The sequence below is a fragment of the Podarcis melisellensis genome, assembly GCF_964234715.1.
Source record: "Podarcis melisellensis genome assembly, chromosome: 16".
Lineage (NCBI taxonomy): Eukaryota > Metazoa > Chordata > Lepidosauria > Squamata > Lacertidae > Podarcis > Podarcis melisellensis.
In genome coordinates, this window is record NC_138533.1 from 7,590,627 (window position 1) to 7,611,796 (window position 21,170).

At 42.5% G+C, this 21,170-nt stretch overlaps 1 protein-coding gene, 1 long non-coding RNA gene and 1 pseudogene across 3 annotated transcripts; 1 reads left to right on the forward strand and 2 right to left on the reverse strand.

Annotated features, from left to right (window-relative positions):
• Positions 1-356: 356 nt before the first annotated feature.
• On the reverse strand, positions 357-3,444 carry LOC309359181 (protein S100-A12-like; annotated as a pseudogene). The gene is made up of 3 exons (XR_014173402.1): positions 3,362-3,444; positions 1,231-1,390; positions 357-668 (listed from the first exon to the last, which is right to left on the reverse strand). The product of XR_014173402.1 is annotated as a protein S100-A12-like (transcript).
• LOC309359182 lies at positions 1,257-3,496 on the forward strand. The gene is made up of 2 exons (XR_014163766.1): positions 1,257-1,382; positions 3,350-3,496. It is a non-coding gene; the product is annotated as an uncharacterized lncRNA (long non-coding RNA).
• A 5,866-nt stretch (positions 3,497-9,362) lies between these two features.
• On the reverse strand, positions 9,363-12,799 carry LOC309358694 (protein S100-A12-like). The gene is made up of 4 exons (XM_081892087.1): positions 12,644-12,799; positions 11,014-11,177; positions 9,464-9,698; positions 9,363-9,431 (listed from the first exon to the last, which is right to left on the reverse strand). The coding sequence occupies exons 2-3, from the start codon at positions 11,152-11,154 to the stop codon at positions 9,537-9,539; spliced, it is 303 nt and encodes a 100-aa protein (XP_081748213.1). The 5' UTR covers positions 11,155-11,177; positions 12,644-12,799; the 3' UTR covers positions 9,363-9,431; positions 9,464-9,536.
• Between the last annotated feature and the right edge of the window lie 8,371 nt (positions 12,800-21,170).

The following is a 21,170-nucleotide window of genomic DNA, read 5'->3' on the forward strand; positions in this document are numbered from 1 at the left end:
AATCTCTCACTCCCAGCCTAACCTAAAGCCACAAGGATTGTGGTGAAGATAAAATGGGGAGAAGGAGAATTATATACAGAACCTTGAGCTCCTTGGAGGAAAGAGGGGAGATAAATACAAGAAATAAGTCAAACAAAGCCTCGTCTCCTAGCCACCAGAGGAGGTTTCTATTGATGGATCCCTGAGCAAGAAGCGCAGGACTAGATGCCCACATGTATCGCGAATCAACCTGCAAGGTAGGCAGAGGTGTGAAGAAGAAGCAAATCTTCCATAGTCTCCCAGGCAAGAGATTGAATATAGAAAAGGCAGTAACACTGCAGTTTGTCAGAATGAGGTTGAAATAAAACACCCAATGATTTTCAAGTAAAATGTTTATTTCTTATTCTGTTGCCAAAGCATTACATTCCAAGCTAGTGAACGCGGAAAAGGGTTTGTGTATGTTTGGAAGGTTAGCATCCAACACACCCCTGAGCACCATCTCCTGGAGGATTAGCTGGGCCATTTTTCCAGTGGCCAAGGGGACGCCCTTCTTACTTGCGGAGTTTGTCATGAGTTTCAACGATAAATTTTGCGATCAGGTGGGCCACTTCAACAAAACTCAGTTTGCCATCCTTGTTTATGTCCGCCTCCTTGAAGAGCTGGTCTCTCTTTTGTTGCTTCAAGGGAGACTGCAGTGTTAGGGGTGGGAAAATGGAGGAGAGAAGACTTCAGATGTGTTTGTTGCATTTCCCCAGCCAAGTAATATGTATGAAAATTCATATGCTACAGTAAAGTGTGCACAAATTTCTTTCTTTCTTTCTTTCTTTCTTTCTTTCTTTCTTTCTTTCTTTCTTTCTTTCTTTCTATATCATCTAGGCAATAATAACATACAAAAATGCAGCATATTAGGGAAAGGTGCTTTGCAAAAATGTGTACAGTATATTGGGCAAAAATGCATACAAAAATACGTTTAATAGGAAAGAATAACAATAAACTTTTTTTTTAAATGGAGCGTAAATGGGGAGAACAGAATTTAAGACTGAAAAGAGACTGAAACAGACATATCTCCCTGTCCCTAGATATGCTTTGTTTTCAGAGTAGTTGAGCATCCTTCAAAGCAGAGACCTGGTGAGATTTCAGCCCCTCCCCATCTTAACTTGGCCGAAGGAACCCTGAACATTGGTGCCAGTGGGTGTCCCAGAGTCTTGAGAGGCCAGAATTTGCCCCTGCCTCCTCTTATCTCCCCCTCACCTCATCAGTGTCAGGAAACTGCTCCTCCAGCATCTTCTTAAATGCCTGCTTGTCAAGGCTGTCAGAATTCCCAGAGTACCTGTGGTAGATATCTATGTATTGTTCAGCAAGTTGTTGAAACTCAGTCTTGGGCTTGGACATTCTGGCTTCTGGTGGCAACCTGGAAATTCATAGGAACACATGAGTGACTCTGCCTGGATTATTTGTTGGATAGCTCAGTTGGTTAGAGCATAGTGGTGATAACAGCAAAGCTGCTGGTTTTATACCCATATGGGGCAGCTGCATATTCCTGCAATGCAGGGAGTTGGGACCAGATTATCCTCAGGGTCCCTTCCAACTCTTCGATTTTATAATTCTTCAGGATTAAGAATAGAGTGTCCATGTGTCCTACTTAGCACAGGACAGCTCTCCATTTGAATTCTGTTTTTTTTTTAGTTCATTTAAGTGTTGTTCAGATGGCTTACCTGTAGAACTACTTACATATTGATCGATTACATTATTTACTTACCCAAGTTTCTACTGCAAACATGCAACATGTATTGGGGACTATCTTAAAAGAATGTAATTTTTGCCATCATGCAATAAGGGAAATGGAAATAACCCCAGGATGGGCACTCCTGACAAACCTGTCTGTTATTTTCGTTTTTTACATTGTTAAAGATCCAGCCTTAAATTGCGATACACAAGGGTTTTTTGTGCCAGGACTCAGGAAAAGTCAGGTGGGCGCCATTGCCATAATAAGAGAACAAATGAGGCATTCACGGTGAGTTCCAGCACTTCTTTTCGTAGAAAAGGATAATACATGTTTTCTGCCTAACTATCTGTCAAAACTCGAAAAACTCAAAAATATAAAGATAAATATCTCAAGTAGATAAGCAAAATCTGGAGACCTAGTAAACATGGTGAAATTGACTAATACAGCCAGGGGCAAAGAGAGTGGACAGCCTTGGAATTGTTTTCTTCAGAAATGGAGAATTTTCATAATGCGTTGGTGCAACAGAGTGCAAGGAGATGGTTGTTGTTAAATGTAAATCTATAGATGCTGCCAGGGATACTCTTAAATATCTTGGTCTGGACACCTCCAAGTTATTCTGTTAGCAGAAGAATCTCAATTTACATAACAGAACTTTACCTTATCTCCTTAGGCTCCCCACCCTACATCTGCTCCAGAGGTTGGGGAAACTCCCAGAACAGATTTGGTGGAGGGGAGAGGAGAGCTTCACACATGTGCCGACACGGCGCTGCAGGTTGCAGACATGCCCCCATCATGGATTATGTCCGCAATCCGAGGTTCCACTGTACTCACAAAGTACTGAGATTGTCATTATTCTCCACCTTTTCCCGTAAGGTCCCAAGACAGGTTTCAACCTTAAAGTACTATATTAAAACCCATTTTAAGCAACTTACAAGTGTCAAAAGCCAGCATAAAGCGGTGCATCTATAGTGGAAGCTGTATAATGAAGGTGCTGGATGTGCCAATGGATTCAAGTTAAAGAAAGGAGATTCCGACTAAACAGGAATAACTTTCTGACAGTAAGAGCTGTTTGACAGTGGAACAGACTCCTTCAGGAAGTTGGAGACTCTCATTCCTTTGAGGTTTCTAAGCAGAGGTTGGATGGCCATCTACAATGGATGCTTTAGCTGTGATTCCTGCATTGCAGGGAATTAGACGAGATGAACCTTGGGGTCCCTTCCAGCTCTAATATTCTACGATGAACCTCTTTGTGGAAGGAGATACACAACAAAGGGGCTGCCACAGAGAAGGTCTTCTCCAGGCCACCATCACCAACCGAACTCCAGAGAGTGATGGACCTACAAAGACCATATCACTTGAGAGGGAACGAGTGAGACATTTAGGGCTTTAAATACCAATGTGAGCACCTTGAATTGTGTTAGAGCTACTGCACCCATGGGGAACCTACAGTCCACCAGTTGTTGCCAGACTTTGTCATCCTTGTCCATTGACAACGCTGACTGGGGCTGGTGGGAGTTGGAGTCCAGAACATCTGGAGCCTTGCCTACAGGTTTTTCATCCCTGCCCTAGCTGATAATCTCAAAAAGATTTAACACCCTATGTCCAATGTATAACCCAACAAGAACCCAAGAAAGCTTCCCATAGTCTTCAGCTTACCTTGGTTGGCGATAAACGAGAGAGTTCGAATGCGCCAAAGTTGGATGAAGAGCCCTAAATCGCTCCCAGCTCTTATACCCCATCTAGAATCCTGCTCCCACCCCCCACTTATGAAATCTTTGCTCCTTCTCAAATGACACTCCCATGTTGAACCCGTTGAACCCTGAGCACCTGGTGCTCAAGGTATCTGTTGGAGATCTTCCTACAGCAAGGCACCTCTGGCGGCTGGGGTTCCCTCCCTACAGCTTGTGGCCAATCACTGTTCATCATTTAGGAACAACAGGTTTACACCCATGGCGTGGCATCGCTTTTCATTTCTTTCTTAGAACTCATAAATCACATTGTGGTTAAACCGTTTTGTAGATATGGGTTGGGCCCGAAGTTTCTGCAAACGGCATGCATTCTTGCGCAATATGGAACGCTGGGTGCATTCTTTGCTGCAGTGGTTGGAATGATTTCCATGGGTCATATGCAGCCAACTTATACCCAGAGTAGCCCCTGCTAAAATACATAGATTGACGTGAACCATGTGTATTACAATGAGTTTACTCTGAGTAGGACTACCATTGGCTACAAGTAGTAATCGAGTAGACATCAGATAGAGTGAAGAAAAGAGGGGTGGTAATATATATAAAGGAAAAATATGATCCACAATTATTATATAAAGATGACCAAGGGAGAGTAGTTATTGTTCAGATAGTGTTTCAGGGAGAAAAAATAATTGTGGGAATATATGCTCCAAATGACAAAAAATCAGCCTTTTATTTGGAATTAGGAGACAAACTGATGGAATGAATGGACCAAAAAATGATATTGATGGGCGATTTTAACGGGGTGGTGTCTCCAAACCTAGACAAGTCAACAAAAAAACATGAGAAGAAGGAAGGTAAATTACCGAGATCCTTCTTTGATATGGTAAATAATCTGGGACTGATTGATGCGTGGAGACTCAAAAACCCTACTACAAAACAATATACTTTTTTTTCAAACCCAAATCAGAGTTGGGGGAGAATAGACAGCATCTGGATTTCGAAGGAACTAACCCAAAATCTAATTAAATCGGAAATTCTTCCAAGAATTATATCTGATCATAATGCGGTCTCCATTGAGTTAAAAGGTAGGGATATCCGAAGAGTTAGATGGAGAATGAATGAATTTTTATTTAATGACCAGAAAATTGTAAATAAGGCAATAGAGACAATAGAAGATTATTTTAAATGGAATTTAAATGGGGAAACCGCCATAGAGACTGTGTGGGACGCAGGAAAGGCAGTTATGAGGGGTTTCCTAATACAGAAAAATAGTCAAGTAAGAAAAGAAAAAGAGACAAAGAAAGAACAGATCCTAACACAGATTATGGAAAATGAAAGAAAGTTAACTATTAACCCCAACGAGGAGACCGCAAAGCAGAATATAAAGATATTACAAGCTAAATTTTCTACAATAATTGACCAAGAGGTAGAATGGAAAATTAAAATGATGAATCAGAGGACATTTGAGTCAGCAAATAAGATAGGCAAATATTTGGCGTGGCAAATAAGAGAAAGAAGAAAAGAAAATATGATTAGTAGGATAAGGGAAGGAGAAAGGATTGTGGAAGAGCCAAAAGAGATAAGAAAAATATTTCAAAAATATTACAAGGATTTATATAAAAGAGGAAAGGAAACTAAGTAAGAAATAGACTGTTTTTTGCAAGAGCACCACCTAAAACCGATTTCTAAAGAAGAAAATGAGATATTAGACCAGACAATTACTCAAGAAGAGATAAAAAAGGCTATTAAAAGGATGAAAAGTGGGAAAGTGCCAGGGCCAGATGGCCTTTCGGCCAAATATTATAAAACACTAAGTAATCAAATATCCCCAGTGTTAGGAGAAGTGATGAATAATATATTAAAGGAAGGAAGGATCCCGAATACCTGGAAGGAAGCATATATTACCTTGATCCCCAAAAAAGATGCAGATACCCTGGAAATGAAAAACTATAGGCCAATTTCATTATTAAATAATGATTATAAACTATTCACAGACATAATGGCAGAAAGACTAAAAAAGGTTTTGAACAACAAAATACATAAAGATCAAACGGGTTTCCTCCCAGGGAGACAATTAAGGGAAAATGTAAGGAATCTGATAGACATTATTGAATATTTGGATATGAGTATAGACAGACAAGCGGCCTTGGTATTTATAGACGCTGAAAAGGCGTTTGATAACATCTCATGGGATTTCTTGAAGAAAAGTTTGAAAACGATGGGAATGGGAGAGAAATTCAGAAGTGGGATAGAAGCAATATACAAGGAACAGAAGGCAAAATTGGTAATAAACAACACCACAACAGAATATTTTGATATATATAAAGGAACTAGACAGGGCTGCCCCCTGTCTCCTTTATTGTTTATAACGGTATTAGAAATACTGAATGAGAGACTGAGGGAGGCAACAGAAATAAAAGGAGTCCGGGTAGGAAAGAGGGAATATAAAATCAAGGCCTTTGCAGATGACATCGTACTAACCTTAGAAGACCCAAAAAATAGTGTAAAAGAAGCTTTATTAAAGATTGAAGAATTTGGAGTCGTGGCAGGACTTAAGATAAATAAAAATAAAACCAAAATGTTGGTTAAAAATTTAACAAAGGAAGAAATAACAGACTTAGAGAGAAGGACGGAAATTGCAGTAGCCAAGAAAGTGAAGTATCTTGGGATATGGGTCACAGCCAAGAACATAAATTTATATAAGGATAACTATGATGTCACCTGGAGGAGTATAAAGAAAGACATGGAAATATGGGGGAGGATGAAACTCTCTTTTCTGGGGAGGATAGTGGTTGTCAAAATGAATATTTTGCCTAGAATGCTATTTCTATTCCAGACTATTCCCATACTTAAAGACCTGAAACAATGTAAAGAGTGGCAGAGAGCTTTGGCAAAGTATATCTGGCAGGGGAAAAGGCCACGGATAAAAATGAAAATTTTGATAGATAAAAAAAAAAGAGGGGTTTTTTCTCTCCCGGACCTAAGTTTATATTACGAAGCGGCCTGTATACTTTGGTTAAAATATTGGATTAAACTGGAGAATAGAGACCTGCTGGATTTAGAAGGTTTTAATAATTGGTAAGGATGGCATTCGTACCTTTGGTATGGGAAAGTGAAGGCTCACAAGAGCTTTCTAAATCATATCTTCAGGGGACCTTTATACCAAACATGGGAAAGGAATAAAAATCTCCTTGAAAGAAAGACCCCATGGTGGATCTCACCGATTGAGGTATTAACGGTGAAGAAAATAAATATGGAGGGGAAAAACGCCACCTACGAAGAAATGTTAAGAAAAACAGATCAAGGGCCAAGACTTAGACCTTATGAAGAGATAAAAAATCTATTCACTGGGTGGTTGCAATACCATCAGGTGAATGATTTATTAAAAGAGGACAAGAAGAAGTTGGGTTTTGAGGACAAAAAATCAAAATTCAATGTAGAAGTAATAGAAGGTAAAAACAAAACCCTATCTAGAACCTATGATATACTATTAGAGTGGTACACAAAGGACGAGGAGGTCAAAGAGGCAATGATTAAATGGGCAATTGATTTTGGTTATAACATCGACTTTGAAAGGTGGTTGGAATTGTGGAACCGCAACATAAAGTTTACAGCATGTATGTCCCTGAGAGAAAATATTTGGAAGATGCTATACAGGTGGTATCACACCCCTGTGAAGTTGGCCAAAATGTATAGATTAAAGGATAAGAAATGCTGGAAATGTGGGGAGGTGGAGGGTGACCTATATCATCTATGGTGGACATGTAAAAGGGTGAAAGGCTTTTGGGAATTGATTTACAATGAGCTTAAAAAAATATTTAAATACACCTTCCCCAAAAGACCCGAAGCCTTTTTGCTAGGAATGTTGGATAAAGAGATCAAAAAAGAAGATAGAACGATATTCCTCTATGCCACCACAGCAGCGAGAATTCTGTTGGCACAATATTGGAAAGTGGAAACTATCCCCAATATAAATGATTGACAAATTAAAATGATAAAATATGCTGAGCTTGATAAATTAACAGGTAAAATAAGAGACCATGATGAACAGAAATCTCTGAAAAATTGGAGTAAATACTGGAACTACATTGGAATGAATGTTTAATGTGATTGGCGGGGTCAGAACAATACTACCAGCGTGTGAATTTAGGTTTACAGATCAAAAATCAAATACGTGAATGGAAGTAAATATTTGATACTTACCAAAAGGATGGAAGGAAGTCCAGGAGGGGTTTTTTTGTTTGTTTTTTTGTTTTTGTTTTCTTTTTCCCCCTCCTTTTTTGTGAAGTAGCCGGATTAATCTCTCTTTGTATAGTTAGAGAGAGGAAAAAAAGTTTGGCTTGTATATTTTTATTTTTTTCTTGTTGTAATTTTTTCTTTTGTATTTGTTTGTATCTGTTTGTATGCTTGTTATGTATATAATGTTAATAAAAATGTATTTGGGAAAAAAAAACAAATGACACTCCCATGTTGAACCCATTGAACCCTGAGCACCTGGTGCTCAAGGTATCTGGTGGAGATCTTCCTACAGCAAGGCACCTCTGGGGGCTGGGGTTCCCTCCCTACAGCTTGTGGCCAATCACTGTTCATCATTTAGGAACAACAGGTTTACACCCATGGTGTGGCATCGCTTTTCATTTCTTTCTTAGAACTCATAAATCACATTGTGGTTAAACCGTTTTGTAGATATGGGTTGGGCCTGAAGTTTCTGCAAACGGCATGCATTCTTGCGCAATATGGAAAGCTGGGTGCATTCTTTGCTGCAGTGGTTGGAATGATTTCCATGGGTCATATGCAGCCAACTTATACCCAGAGCAGCCCCTGCTAAAATACATAGATTGACGTGAACCATGTGTATTACAATGGGTTTACTCTGAGTAGGACTACCATGGCTACAAGTAGTAATCGATGGATCTATGTAGAACACAGCATCCTCCTCCTGACTTCCTCTTCATCCTTCATCCCTTTTATCCATCCTCTGGTTGCCTTCCCTGTCCCACCCTCCTTTCTCTTTCTCTTTCCCTCCCCTTCCCTTCTTTTCTCCCTCTCTTTCCTCAGCTCGTTTCCTTTATTCCATACACCTGCTTCTCCTTCCATCCATTACCATGATTGTCCCCTTACTCCATCCTTCCTCTTTATATTTAACCTACTCCTTTTCTCCCTACATCCTTCTCCGCTTTCCACCCTTCTCCTTCATCTTTCACTTTCCTCCTTTCTTCCCTCCATCTTCCCTTTTCCTCTCCTTTGCGTTCACACTCTTCCTCTCCTCCAACCGGTGACCCTGCAGTAGCGCTTTTTCCTCCCCCATATTTAAGTACATATTTTGATAGGATTTAAAATTTCTGCCCGAGAGGGAGACCCACACACATACGTCCCTGTGTGTGTTCGTATGCTTCCCTTTGTTTTTGTCTTCCTCTTTTTATTCGGTGAGAGATTCTATTTTCTTCAAGCACCAGGTGGGGGCGGGGTTAATCTCATCTGCTGGCTGTTTTACAAAGAATCAACTTGCTTCTACATGTCGAAGTGAGCAACTGCAAGAAAAGGGAATGTGGCTGAAGCAAAGCCTTGCAAGGCCAGCTTTTCAGTGCCTGTTCCCTTTGGCCTCATCCAGTTTCTGAGCATCACTTGACTTAATATTCGATTTTAGGTATTTCCTGAAAGGCCTCTGATCCCGTAAAAACATTGCATACCCCCCAATATTCCTCGAATGCTGATGTCCCTATTATCATCTAAGAATGTTGCAGGGACTCAGCAGAGAGTTCTACAAGGGCAACATACTTGGCAGAGGTGTGAGTCAAGTAGGAATGGAGTCGCACTGAGGGGTTGTTGTAAAAAGGAGAAGTCGCAGAGATGAATACAGCATGGAAGCCAGAACCAGAAAACGTAACACAACCTTCCCCCGCTGAACTCAAAACCTGTTTCAAACTGCCTTGTCACCCCAAAAAGTAAGACACCCTAGACTTTCCAAATTAAATGATTATTTCTTATTTTATTGCCAAAACATTACATTTCAAGCCAGGGGATGTGGACAGGGGGGCTTTGTTTGTTTGTTTGTTTGTTTGTTTGTTTGTTTGTTTGTTTGGAAGGTTGGTATCCAACATGTCCCTGACCACTGTCCCCTGGAGGACCTGCTGGGTCTCTTCTCAGTGGTGGTGGTGGTGTCCCTCATGCTGGTGGAACTTAATGTGGGCGCAAGAGAGGAATGACCCAACCAGATGGGTCCATTCTTCAAAACTCAGTTGCTTATCTTTGTTTTTATCCAGGTCTTTGAAGAGCTTGTCTTTCCCTTGCTGGTTTTGTGGGTACTGTAGGGAGGAGAAGGAATAGAGGAACAAAAGGTTTCAGGTTGAAATTTGTTGATATGCATCTAAGACATCAGACCATCGCAAAACAAAGGTTTGCCATAGATGGGGAGAACCTTCCAACATCATCAAGACTACACGTCCCATCCTCATCCATGGTCATTGGCCATACTTGCTGATAGGAGTTGTAGTTCAGCCACAACCGAAGGACTGAAAGTTTCCCAGAATGGTATTAATGCAAAGTAACATCAGCAGATGTTGAACGCAGACCCAAATAAGCAGCAACATAAAGGAGTTCAAAATGCAGAATATTTAAAAAGGAGAAGAAAACTTTCTCTTTTAATACTCAGGTCATTTAAAGGGGGGTATATTCCTCTTTTAGTGCTCAGCTTCTGCTTGTAAGCTCCCCAGAGACATCTGGTTGGGCCCTGTGAGAGCCAGATGCTAGACTAATTGGGCTTGAGGTCTCATGGAGCATTGCTTTTCTGAGAGACTTTATCTGAGGATGACTGAGAAACCTGAGCCCCCAATTCTCCTGAGATGTACAGTGGTACCTCGGGTTACAGACGCTTCAGGTTACAGACTCCGCTAACCCAGAAATAGTGCTTCAGGTTAAGAACTTTGCTTCAGCATGAGAACAGAAATCATGCAGCAGCGGCAGCAGGAGGCCCCATTAGCTAAAGTGGTGCTTCAGGTTAAGAACCGTTTCAGGTTAAGAATGGACCTCCAGAACGAATTAAGTACATAACCCGAGGTACCACTGTATATCTCTTTTTCTGTATCTATCTACAGGGGAGAAATCCAATCCAGTTCACATTTGAAGCTCACCCTGCCAAATTCACATTTCTTCAGATTCTGGAATGTACTTATGCAGCTAAGTGTTAAGTAATGCATGTACTACTTTTTTTACTTTATTTTTACTATGGCGAAGTGTGTTTAAAATAGAATAGCATGAAAATAGCATACAAAAAAATCATCGTAAGGGGAAATTGCTTTGCCAAAAGAGGATTTTATTTTTTTAAAAAATACATAAATGTGCAAAATGTGGAGAACTGAATTTAAGAGAAAACGAGAGAAAAACGAGAAAATGGTACCCACTGAAATGGACATATCCACCCGTCCCTAAATATACTTCGCTAACAGGGTAGCCTAGCTCAGTTCCAAGTGCTGCCTTGCTGAGTTGCCTATCACTATCTTAACATGCCCAGAGGCGTGCTGCACATTGATGCCAATGTGTCACCTTCAAGTGCCCAACAATTGCCCACACCCATCTTCAAGTGCCCAACAATTGCCCACACCCATCTTATCTCCACCTCACCTCAACGCAGTCAGGAAACTGCTCGTTGATCATCTTCTTGAACTCCTGCTTGTCGAGGGTGTCAGATTGCCCAGCATACCTATGGAAGACTTCAATCAGCCCATCGGCCAGAACTTGCATCTGAGTCTTGGACTTGGACATTTTGAAGGTTTTCTGTTGGTAACCTAAATAGACATAAGAAGAGCCCTGATGATTCAGGTGAAGGTCCAACCCAGTCCTGTATCCTGTTGTCACAGTAGCAAATCAGAAGTCCACAGTCAGGGCAGGAAGGCAATAAGGACATCAGAGGAGCCTTCCTAGATCAAGCCAAATGGCCATCTAGACAAGCATCCTATTCTCACATTATATCACAGGATGTATATTTCTGATGGACCCATTAGCTATTTTATTTGGGTGGGTTAAAAAGCTGGCCTTAATATAGATTATAGAGAATGGTGTCAAATTCAATAAATGCAAAAAAAAAATCCATTAAATGTCTCCTTTTATATTGATTTAATATTTAATAACTATCTGCCATGACTGGGAGAATAGATTGACTCCAACTATTGATGATTGGATAAACGAAGTCTGGAGACAGGGAAGGAAGGAAGGAAGGAAGGAAGGAAGGAAGGAAGGAAGGAAGGAAGGAAGGAAGGAAGGAAGGAAGGAAGGAAAAATTGACTAATGCAGTCAGACACAGAGTGGAGAGACAGCCTTGAGAAATAAAGGAGTTTTCATGATGCACTGGTGCAACAAGATTCAAGAGAATGTAAAACCATAGGCGCTGCTAAGTCTAGTCTGAAATATATTGCTCCAGATCCAAAAAAGTTTTTCAGTTAGTGCAAGGATTTCCACTTGAATGATGGAACTTAATCTCCCTGTGCTCTTCCTGTGCTCTCCTCGGACCTCCTCTGTAGGGCTGGTAGAACATCCACAACAGGTTTGGTGGGACCAAAAAAAAATCCTTCCAGTAGCACCTTAAAGACCAACTAAGTTAGTTCTTGGTATGAGCTTTCGTGTGCATGCACACTTCTTCAGATACATGCACACGAAAGCTCATACCAAGAACTAACTTAGTTGGTCTTTAAGGTGCTACTGGAAGGAATTTTTTTTGTTTTGACTATGGCAGACCAACACGGCTACCTATCTGTAACTGGAGGTTTGGTGGGGGTGACAAGTAGAGGAGAGGAGCTCCATTACACTAGTGGAAATCCTTGCACTAATTGAACAACTTCATTAGAGACAATCCCAGATAGATGGGCTCTCTAGTCTGGAAAAGTACTCGGCTAGATGGACCTGTGACTTGGGACTCCAACTTGTATCAGCCCAAGCCACCATGGTTGATGGTCAGGGGCAGAGCTGTAGCTAAAGGGGAGCTAGCCAGGTTTTTTTTGCCCTGGATGAAGCCTCCAGAGGGGTGCCACTGAGGCTTCCAGTCTCTGTGTCTGTGCGCGCACGCCAAACTGAGTCTCTGACCCAGGTGAAATAAATATGAGTTTCACTCCTGGTCAAAGATGATGAATGGAAGACCATGCAGGTGTTCCTGTAGCATCAGCAAATACCCTGAAAAACAAGTAGCATCCTATCTCCAACACAAAGGCTGAAACCTACAAAATCAGGCAAGGAAACCACCCCGTTGTCTTCAACTTACCTCAGACGGTGATTAATGAGATTAACGAGAGAGCTAAGATGAGCCAAGGTGTGGTGAACAGTCCTATGAAGAACCCACCTTTTATACTCTATCAAGTAATTTGCTACCACCCCTAGTTGTGAAATCTTTGATCCCTCAAACCAGTCACCTCTTGCTCAAGATATATGATGAAGTTCTTCCTTCAGCAACACACCTGGGGGCCTTCCCTCCCCCTCCCCAAAAAACTTGTGATCATTCAACACCAAGTTTGCACATAATATGAAGAAATCCTTTGTATTCTTTACTTAGAGCCTCATAAAAATAATATGGAACCTGTTTTTGATAATATGGGAAGGGCATAGAGTTTCCTGGAAGTGACCTAGATTGTGGTGAAATATTGATGCCGGGGGCAGTTTTTTGCAGCAATAGTGGAATGAGGCCAGTGGGTTATATGCAGCTAATTTAGAGCAACATCTAGAAAGCCACAGGTTCACCACCCTTCTTGGATCCTACCTAACAGAATGCCTTTGTCAAAGGCAATCCTGGATAGATGATAAATAGATATAGATATAGATAGATCTAGATAGATAGATATAGATAGATCCTCATTTTAGACAAAAGAAAGAAACAGTTCATGTCTAGTTTAAGCATTTGGTTTAAAAACACACACAAGTAAGTGCCTTCAAGTGGTTCGTCCAGACTTAGGACCTGGACAGGTCATTTGAGGAGATATGCAGGTCACCTGGCGAGAGTCTTCCCCCTCTACAGTAAGACACATTGTATGTTAAGATCCCAAAATCCTCCACCCTTGTTTAGTTATTATTTAAGCCACTTTTTCTAAGGCACTTAATATTCTAACCCACCTCTGATCCTAGACATTCTTGCCCAACTGAGGGTCCTCCAGATGTCTGGGTCTACAATTCCCATCAGCCCTGGCTATCGGCCACAATGTTGGGGCTGGTGTGAGCTACAGTGCAAAACAACTGGAGAGCACAAGCTTAGGATACACTGTCTTAGAGCAGGGAGCGCCAACATCATGGCCCTCCAGGTGCTGTTAAGACTCCCTCACCTCCAGGTAGCATGGTCAATAATTAGGGATGAAGGGAGCTGTAGACCAGCAACATCTGGCTCCCCGTCCATGTCCTAGATACATGCCCCACCAATCAGGGATCACATAGTAAAGGCACTTACAGAAATTTAAAGGCCGAGGTCCTCCAGATGTTGCTGAACTCCGTCTCCCATCAACCCCAGCCAGCCTGGCCAGTGGTCAAGGTGATGGGCATTGAGAGTCCAACAACATCAAGAAAGCACCACATTGGCCACCTCTCGGATGAGATCTCTCCCCTGGTTTTTATTGTTGCAGGGGAGACCATGCAGGTGTTCCTGTAGCATCAGCAGATACCCTGAAAAACAAGTAGCATCCTATCTCTAACACAAAGGCTGAAACCTACAAAATCAGACAAGGAAACCTCCTCGTTGTCTTCAACTTACCTCAGACGGTGATTGATGAGAGAGCTAAGATGAGCCAAGGTGTGGTGAAGAGTCCTATGAAGCACCCACCTTTTATACTCTATCCAGTATTTTGCTACCACCCCTAGTTGCGAAATCTTTGTTGCTTTACACATTAATCCCTCAAACCAGTCACCTCTTGCTCAAGATATATGGTGAAGTTCTTCCTTCAGCAACACACTTGGGGGGCCTTCCCTCCCCTTCCCCAACAAACTTGTGACCAGTCATAGTCCATCATTTGCCAACACCAAGTTTGCACATAGTATGAGGAAATCCTTTGTATTATTTACTTAGAGCCTCATAAAAATAATATGGAACCTGTTTTTGAGAATATGGGAAGGGCATAGAGTTTCCTGGGAGTGATCTAGATTATGGTGAAATATTGATGCTGGTGGTATTTTTATGCAGCAATAGTGGAACGAGTCCAGTGGGTTACATGCAACTAACGTAGAGCAGAACAACTGACATTAATGGACCTGAGGTTAGCCATGTCTATTCCTCTCATGACCATACCCTGAGAAGGACTAGAATTGCCTACAACTTGGGACAGGCAGATCTCTGCATTTTATTTTCTCTCCATTTTTCATTTTTTCCACTCTTACGGTTTTTCACATTTCCACAGCAGTTTGCGATTTCTTCCTCCTGGGCCGTGTCCAGAAAGTGGTGTTGGGGGATGAATGTTCAGACCCCTTGACTCTCACTTGTGGGGGCCTTAGGTTTCTGCCCTCTCCCCCATGCTTTTTAACATCTACATGAAGCCTCTGGGAGAGATCATCAGAGGGTTTGGGCTGGGTGTTCATCAGTATGCGGATGATACCCAGCTCTACCTCTCTTTCAAATCAGAACCAGTGAAGACGGTGAAGGTCCTGTGTGAGTGCCTGGAGGCGATTGGAGTATGGATGGCAGCTAACAGCTTGAGATTGAATCCTGACAAGACAGAAGTAATTTTGGGGGGAACAGGGGGCGGGCGGGTGTGGGGGACTCCCTGGTCCTGAATGGGGTAACTGTGCCCCTGAAGGTTCAAGTGCACAGTCTGGGAGTCATTCTGGACTCACAGCTGTCCATGGAGGTGCAGGTCAATTCTGTGTCCAGGGCACCTACCAGTTCCATCTGGTATGCAGGTTGAGACCCCACCTGCCCGCGGACTGCCTCGCCAGAGTGGTGCACGCTCTAGTTATCTCCCACTTGGAATCTGCAGTGTGCTCTGAGTGGGGCTGCCTTTGAAGGTGACCTGGAAACTATAATCCAGAATGCGGCAGCTAGACTGATAACTGGGAGCAGCCACCGAGACCATATAACACCAGTCCTGAAATACCTATTTTGGCTCCCAGTACGTTGCCAAGCACAATTCAAAGTGTTGGTGTTGACTATTAAAGCCTTAAACGGCCTTGACCCTGTATACCTGAAGGAGTGTCTCCACCCTCATCATTCTGCCTGGACACTGAGGTCCTGCTCCGAGGACCTTCTGGTGGTTCCCTTCCTGCGATAAGTGAGGTTACAGGGAACCAGGCAGAGGGCCTTCTCTGTAGTCATGCCTGCCCTGTGGAATGCCCTCCCATCAGATGTCAAGGAAATAAACAACTACCTGACTTTTAGAAAACATCTGAAGGCAGTCCTGTTTAGGGAAGTTTTTAATTTTGATGTCTTATCATATTTTGGATGTTCTATTGTGAGCTGCCCAGAGTGGCTGGGATACAATTGTTGTTGTTGTTCTTGTTGTTGTTGTTACTGTCCTCCTGAAAACTCATCGGCATTTTAGTGCAAAATTTTGCTAATGTACACATTTTTGTATTCAAAATGTTGTCTAAGATACACAATTTTTCCAAGCAATTTTCCCTAATACAGAGCATTCAATATGCTATATTTCCTAATATAGTTATGTTCACTAATTGCCCTAACAGGTGCAGTTTTTAAAACTTTACTAGGCTGGAGAGCTGAATTGAAAAATTCACAGAATTGAGGGACGGCCGAGTTCTGGTTTATTTTTTCCAGAAGATTTGAATTAATTAGCTCTACCTTTAAATGCAACCTGAACAGCTTTTCTCCCCACAGTCCTTGTCCCCACCACACACACCAAACAGCTGCTACTCACTCTAATGTCCAAGTGTCTCAAGTCTCCATATCAGGCACCCCCAAACTTGGCCCTCCAGATGTTTTGGGACTACAACTTCCATCACCCCTGACCACTGGTCCTGTTAGCTAGGGATGATGGGAGTTGTAGTCCCAAAACATCTGGAGGGCTAAGTTTGGGGGTGTCTGCTCCATATGATTACCAGCATTGTGAATGGTGAATGGTATGTGTGGGGGTCAAAAAGGTGAAGTTGTAGGGTAACCTTCTGTTCTACTTAAGAGAAGAAACTCCTCCAAGTGCAAGGATGCCTGATTTAAGTCTGGCTTAAGAACATAAGAAAAGCCTTCTGGATCAGGCCAATGCAGTGCCGGATTTACGTATAAGCTAAACAAGCTATAGCTTAGGGCCCCACTCTCTTGGGGGCCCCCCAAAAAAATTAAAGGAGGGGGGAAAAACCTGGATGTCCATTTCCAAAATATATGATAAAAAGCAAATAAAATAAAACCTACATACAGCAACAGTGTGTTGTGTTGTGTTGTGTTGTGTTTTGTGTTGTGTTGTGTTGTGTTGTGTTGTGTTGTGTTGTGTTGTGTAGGCTCCTATGGTGTAAGTCGTGGGCCCCGCCTGCTAGCCTGCTCCCTGAAATATCACAGGTTTGCTCCTTTCTATATATAGGTTGTCTACATTCTGCATGTACAACATGCGCAAATGGCTTTAGATACCTATTGGGTCCATAAATCATCATGTAGCATATATTCAACACAAAAAACAATGACAATTTGTTGTTGACAAAGGACAGCTGGACATATAAAGGGCCCCATTACCTTCAGTAGCCAAGGGCCTCATCAAACCTAAATCCGGCCCTGGGCCAATGGGTCATTTGTTCCAACCTCCTGTTTTCACGTGGAACAAACAGGTGACCTCATGGGAAACTTTCCTTAAAGGGCTTAAGAATTTGAGAAAAGCCTTGCTGGGAAGGTGATGGATGGGAGGTGAAAGACCCTGTGTGAGAGGCAGGGAAGGGATGATCTCCCAGGGTGGGAGGCTGGGAAAAAGAAGGAAAGCTCCTAGGCAAGAGCTGGGAAGGACCACCCCCTTTAATGTGACACAGCAGTTAAATTCTACCTCTAATAGAGAAGAATGTATGCATGCATGCATGTACAGTATGTATGTAATTTTCTCTCTCTCTCTTTCTCTCTTTTTGTGATTTTTTTTTTAAAAAATATTTTGATTAATCTGTTTCTGTTATATCGTATGCTGAAAAGTTTCAACAAAAACAGATTGAAAAGAAAAAGGAACTGGACTCCTTGGCAGGTTTTGAATAAACATACACAAATTTATTGTTACTAATATAATAGATAAGTTGAGGATCTTTACGTTTTTATAACATGCAGAGAATAATATGTGTTAAAAAATCAGGGAGAAGCCCCCAAGGCAGGACATGAGTTCAAGAGCCAATATGGTGTAGTGGTTAGGAGCAGTAGACTCATAATCTGGTGAACTGGGTTCGCGCCCCTGCTCCTCCACATGCAGCTGCTGGGTGACCTTGAGCTAGTCACACTTCTCTGAAGTCTCTCAGCCCCACTCACCTCACAGTGTTTGTTGTGGGGGAGGAAGGGAAAGGAGAATGTTAGCCACTTTGAGACTCCTTCGGGTAGCGATAAAGCGGGATATCAAATCCAAGCTCTTCTCTTCTTCTACTTCAAGAACAACTCTCCCTTCCTATGGCTTCCAGAAAGAGGTACAGTGGACCCTCCAGATACAAACTTAATTTATTCTGGGGGGTCATTCGCCCCCCAAAAAATTATGTAAATAGAGGCGGGCTTCTGTGCACGCACGCGGCGCGATTGAGCACTTCTGGCTGCCTCTGACCAATTTGGCCATGACAGCTAGAAGCTATTAGAGCCTTGCCCTCCATGAATTTGCCCAATTCTTTTTTTTTAAGCCATCCAAGTTGGCAGCCATTCCTGCCTCTTGTGGGAGGGAGTTCCATAGTTTAATGCTGCACTGCATGAAGGAGTAAGTAAGTGAAGAAGCCTAAAGAGAAAGAACCTTAAGGGCGCTGTATTAGTTAGCCCTAGCGGTGGCTGGTGCCCATTGGAATTATTGAAGACAAGGAACCCTAATAATGTACAGAAATGGAATCGGTTAGGACAGATTTCTTGTATGCACAAAAAAATGTTGGTGCTGACCTTTAAAGCCCTAAACGGCCTCGGTACAGTATATCTGAAGGAGCCTCTCCTCCCCCATCGTTCTGCCCGGACACTGAGGTCCAGCTCCGAGGGCCTGCTGGCGGTTCCCTCACTGCGAGAGGCCAAGTTACAGGGAACCAGGCAGAGGGTCTTCTCGGTAGTGGCGCCCACCCTGTGGAACACCCTCCCATCAGATGTCAAAGAGATAAACAACTACCTGACATTCAGAAGACATCTGAAGGCAGCCCTGTTCAGGGAAGTTTTTAATATGTGACATTTTAGTGTATCTTTCATCTTTGTTGGAATCCACCCAGAGTGGCTGGGGAAATAATAAATTATTATGGTACAAATAATAAATTATTATTATTATTATTATTATTATTATTATTATTATTGTAACAACTGCAAACAAAAAGTGTTTTTAGGAGAAATTTGCACTTAAATGCTGGTGAATTTTTGGGAGGATTTCTTAAAAGAAAGCAAATTTTGCTACAGAAAGGTGGAGATCTGAATTTACAACTGGAAAAATGAAAGGGGGAGGGGGGTATGATAGCTCAGGCTTCCTCAACCTCGGCCCTCCAGATGTTTTTGGCCTACAACTCCCATGATCCCTAGCTAGCAGGACCAGTGGTCAGGGATGCTGGGAATTGTAGTCTCAAAACATCTGGAGGGCCAAGGTTGAGAAAGCCTGTGGTAGCTGCATCCATCCATACCCTTCACCTAACTTTTTGGGGAGTTTTAAGTTGCCTCCACCTTGCTGGAAGATGTGGTTCTGAAATGGAATACTTGTCGGATTGCGTCTGTGTGTGTTGTGCATCCTCTTTGTGTATAATTTTGGATGGGTGACAAGGGATCAAATCCAAAAACTGGTCACACCCAACCCCTTTGTATCGCTTAAGGAACTAGCGAGTTTGAGACATGCCAAATCGCCCACCTGTCACTGGATTGTTTTCCTCCTGACCAGATGTTGCAACAGGTAGAAGACAGAAGACTCTTCCACTTCATCAATGTCAGTAAATGGATCAGTTTTGCATATTTTTTTTTAAAAAAAATGTTCTCGTTTTAGTGGGAGGGTAGGACGTTGGAAACCCAAAACTGCATTGCTTTGACAATGACACACGGTCTCTGCCAAATGATTGCTATTGCCCTAGGGCATGGGAGTGTCTGTTTTTATGTGCGAATGTTTGGGTGGGCGGGTGCACACGTGTCTTTGTGTGCAGAGTTTAATTGCTTCCTTAACAGCCCTGATGGAGGGTGTCCACCAGATTGTAACCATTGCTTTTGCAACAGTGAAGGCCATGGAAAAAAGTATTCATGCAGCTTTCCCAATGGGGTGCTTTATTGCTACAGCAGCAGAAGAAGAGGAGTTTGGATTTGATATCCCGCTTTATCACTACCCGAAGGAGTCTCAAAGCGGCTAACATTCTCCTTTCCCTTCCTCCCCCACAACAAACACTCTGTGAATTGAGTGGGGCTGAGAGACTTCAGAATATTCCTTCTGAATCCCCAAAAATCCAGTGGTGGGTGGGGTATCACGCAATGACAGAGCATGCAAAAAGTAAGAATATAAGAAAAGCCCTGCTGGATCCAGGCCTGTGAACCATCTAGTCCAGAATTATGTTCTCACAGTGGTCAAACCGATGCTGTTATGTGAATGTCAATTTTAATCTGGAAAATCACACACACACACACACACAATAATATGATAACACCCGCAGCCAACAAATGGACTGCTTACAGATGTAGACTCTGCGTGGATAAACAGGGCAATATTTGGAACGAATGTATACAAAATGGAGCTATTAATATTTACATTCGGTAAAGGTAAGGTAAAGTACCCCTGGATGGTTAAGTCCAGTCAAAGGCGACTATGGGGTTGTGGCGCTCATCTCGCTTTCAGGCCGAGGGAGCCGGCGTTTGTCCACAGACAGCTTTCCAGGTCATGTGGCCAGCTTAACTAAACCGCTACTGGAGCACGGAGGACTGTGATTAGTGTCAGAGTGCATGGAAACACCATTTACCTTCCTGCCACAGTGGTACCTATTTATCTACTTGCACTGGTGTGCTTTCGAACTGCTAGGTTGGCAGGAGCTGGGACAGAGCGACGGGAGCTCCCTCTGCCACGGAGATTCGAACCGCCAAACTTCCGATCGGCAAGCCCAAGAGGCTCAGTGGTTTAGACCACAGCGCCACCCGGGTCTCTAATATTTACATTAGTATAATATCAAAATTATCAAAGAATGTATGGGTTAGGGTATTTTTGTGTATAGTCATATAATATGTTTCCACTCCCGCTTTAAAAAGCGTAATTCCCAGACCCACCTGGAGATGAAGGAGACTGAACCTGTGACCTTTGCATACAAAGCAGATGGTTTTAGCACCGTGTTACAGAAATGAGGAATTGTTCTGAGCGATGTCGCAATTTTCCCCGCCCAAATACAGGTTTTTGCTTCTCCTTTGCAATGGCTAGAAGAGGAAGGAAACACTTCCATTTGGGTTTCTCAAGGCGTTTGTCTGTTCAGTCTTAATCTGAGAACGAGTGTGTGCAAACATGCCCAGCAATGGTGATGAAATAAGTGCAGGTTGCGCTTTGGCTGGATAGGTGGAAGTACTCAAAGTTGGTCAAAAGGTCACTGGGTTGTGGAGGAGTCATGGCTGGCATCAAAGGTCAACATGGTGGTGCCCTTCCATGTGGTGAACCAAGGACTGTTAAGTAGAGTAATTTAATTCACTGAAATTGTAAATGCCAGTATGCATTGCTGTGTACATTTGATTG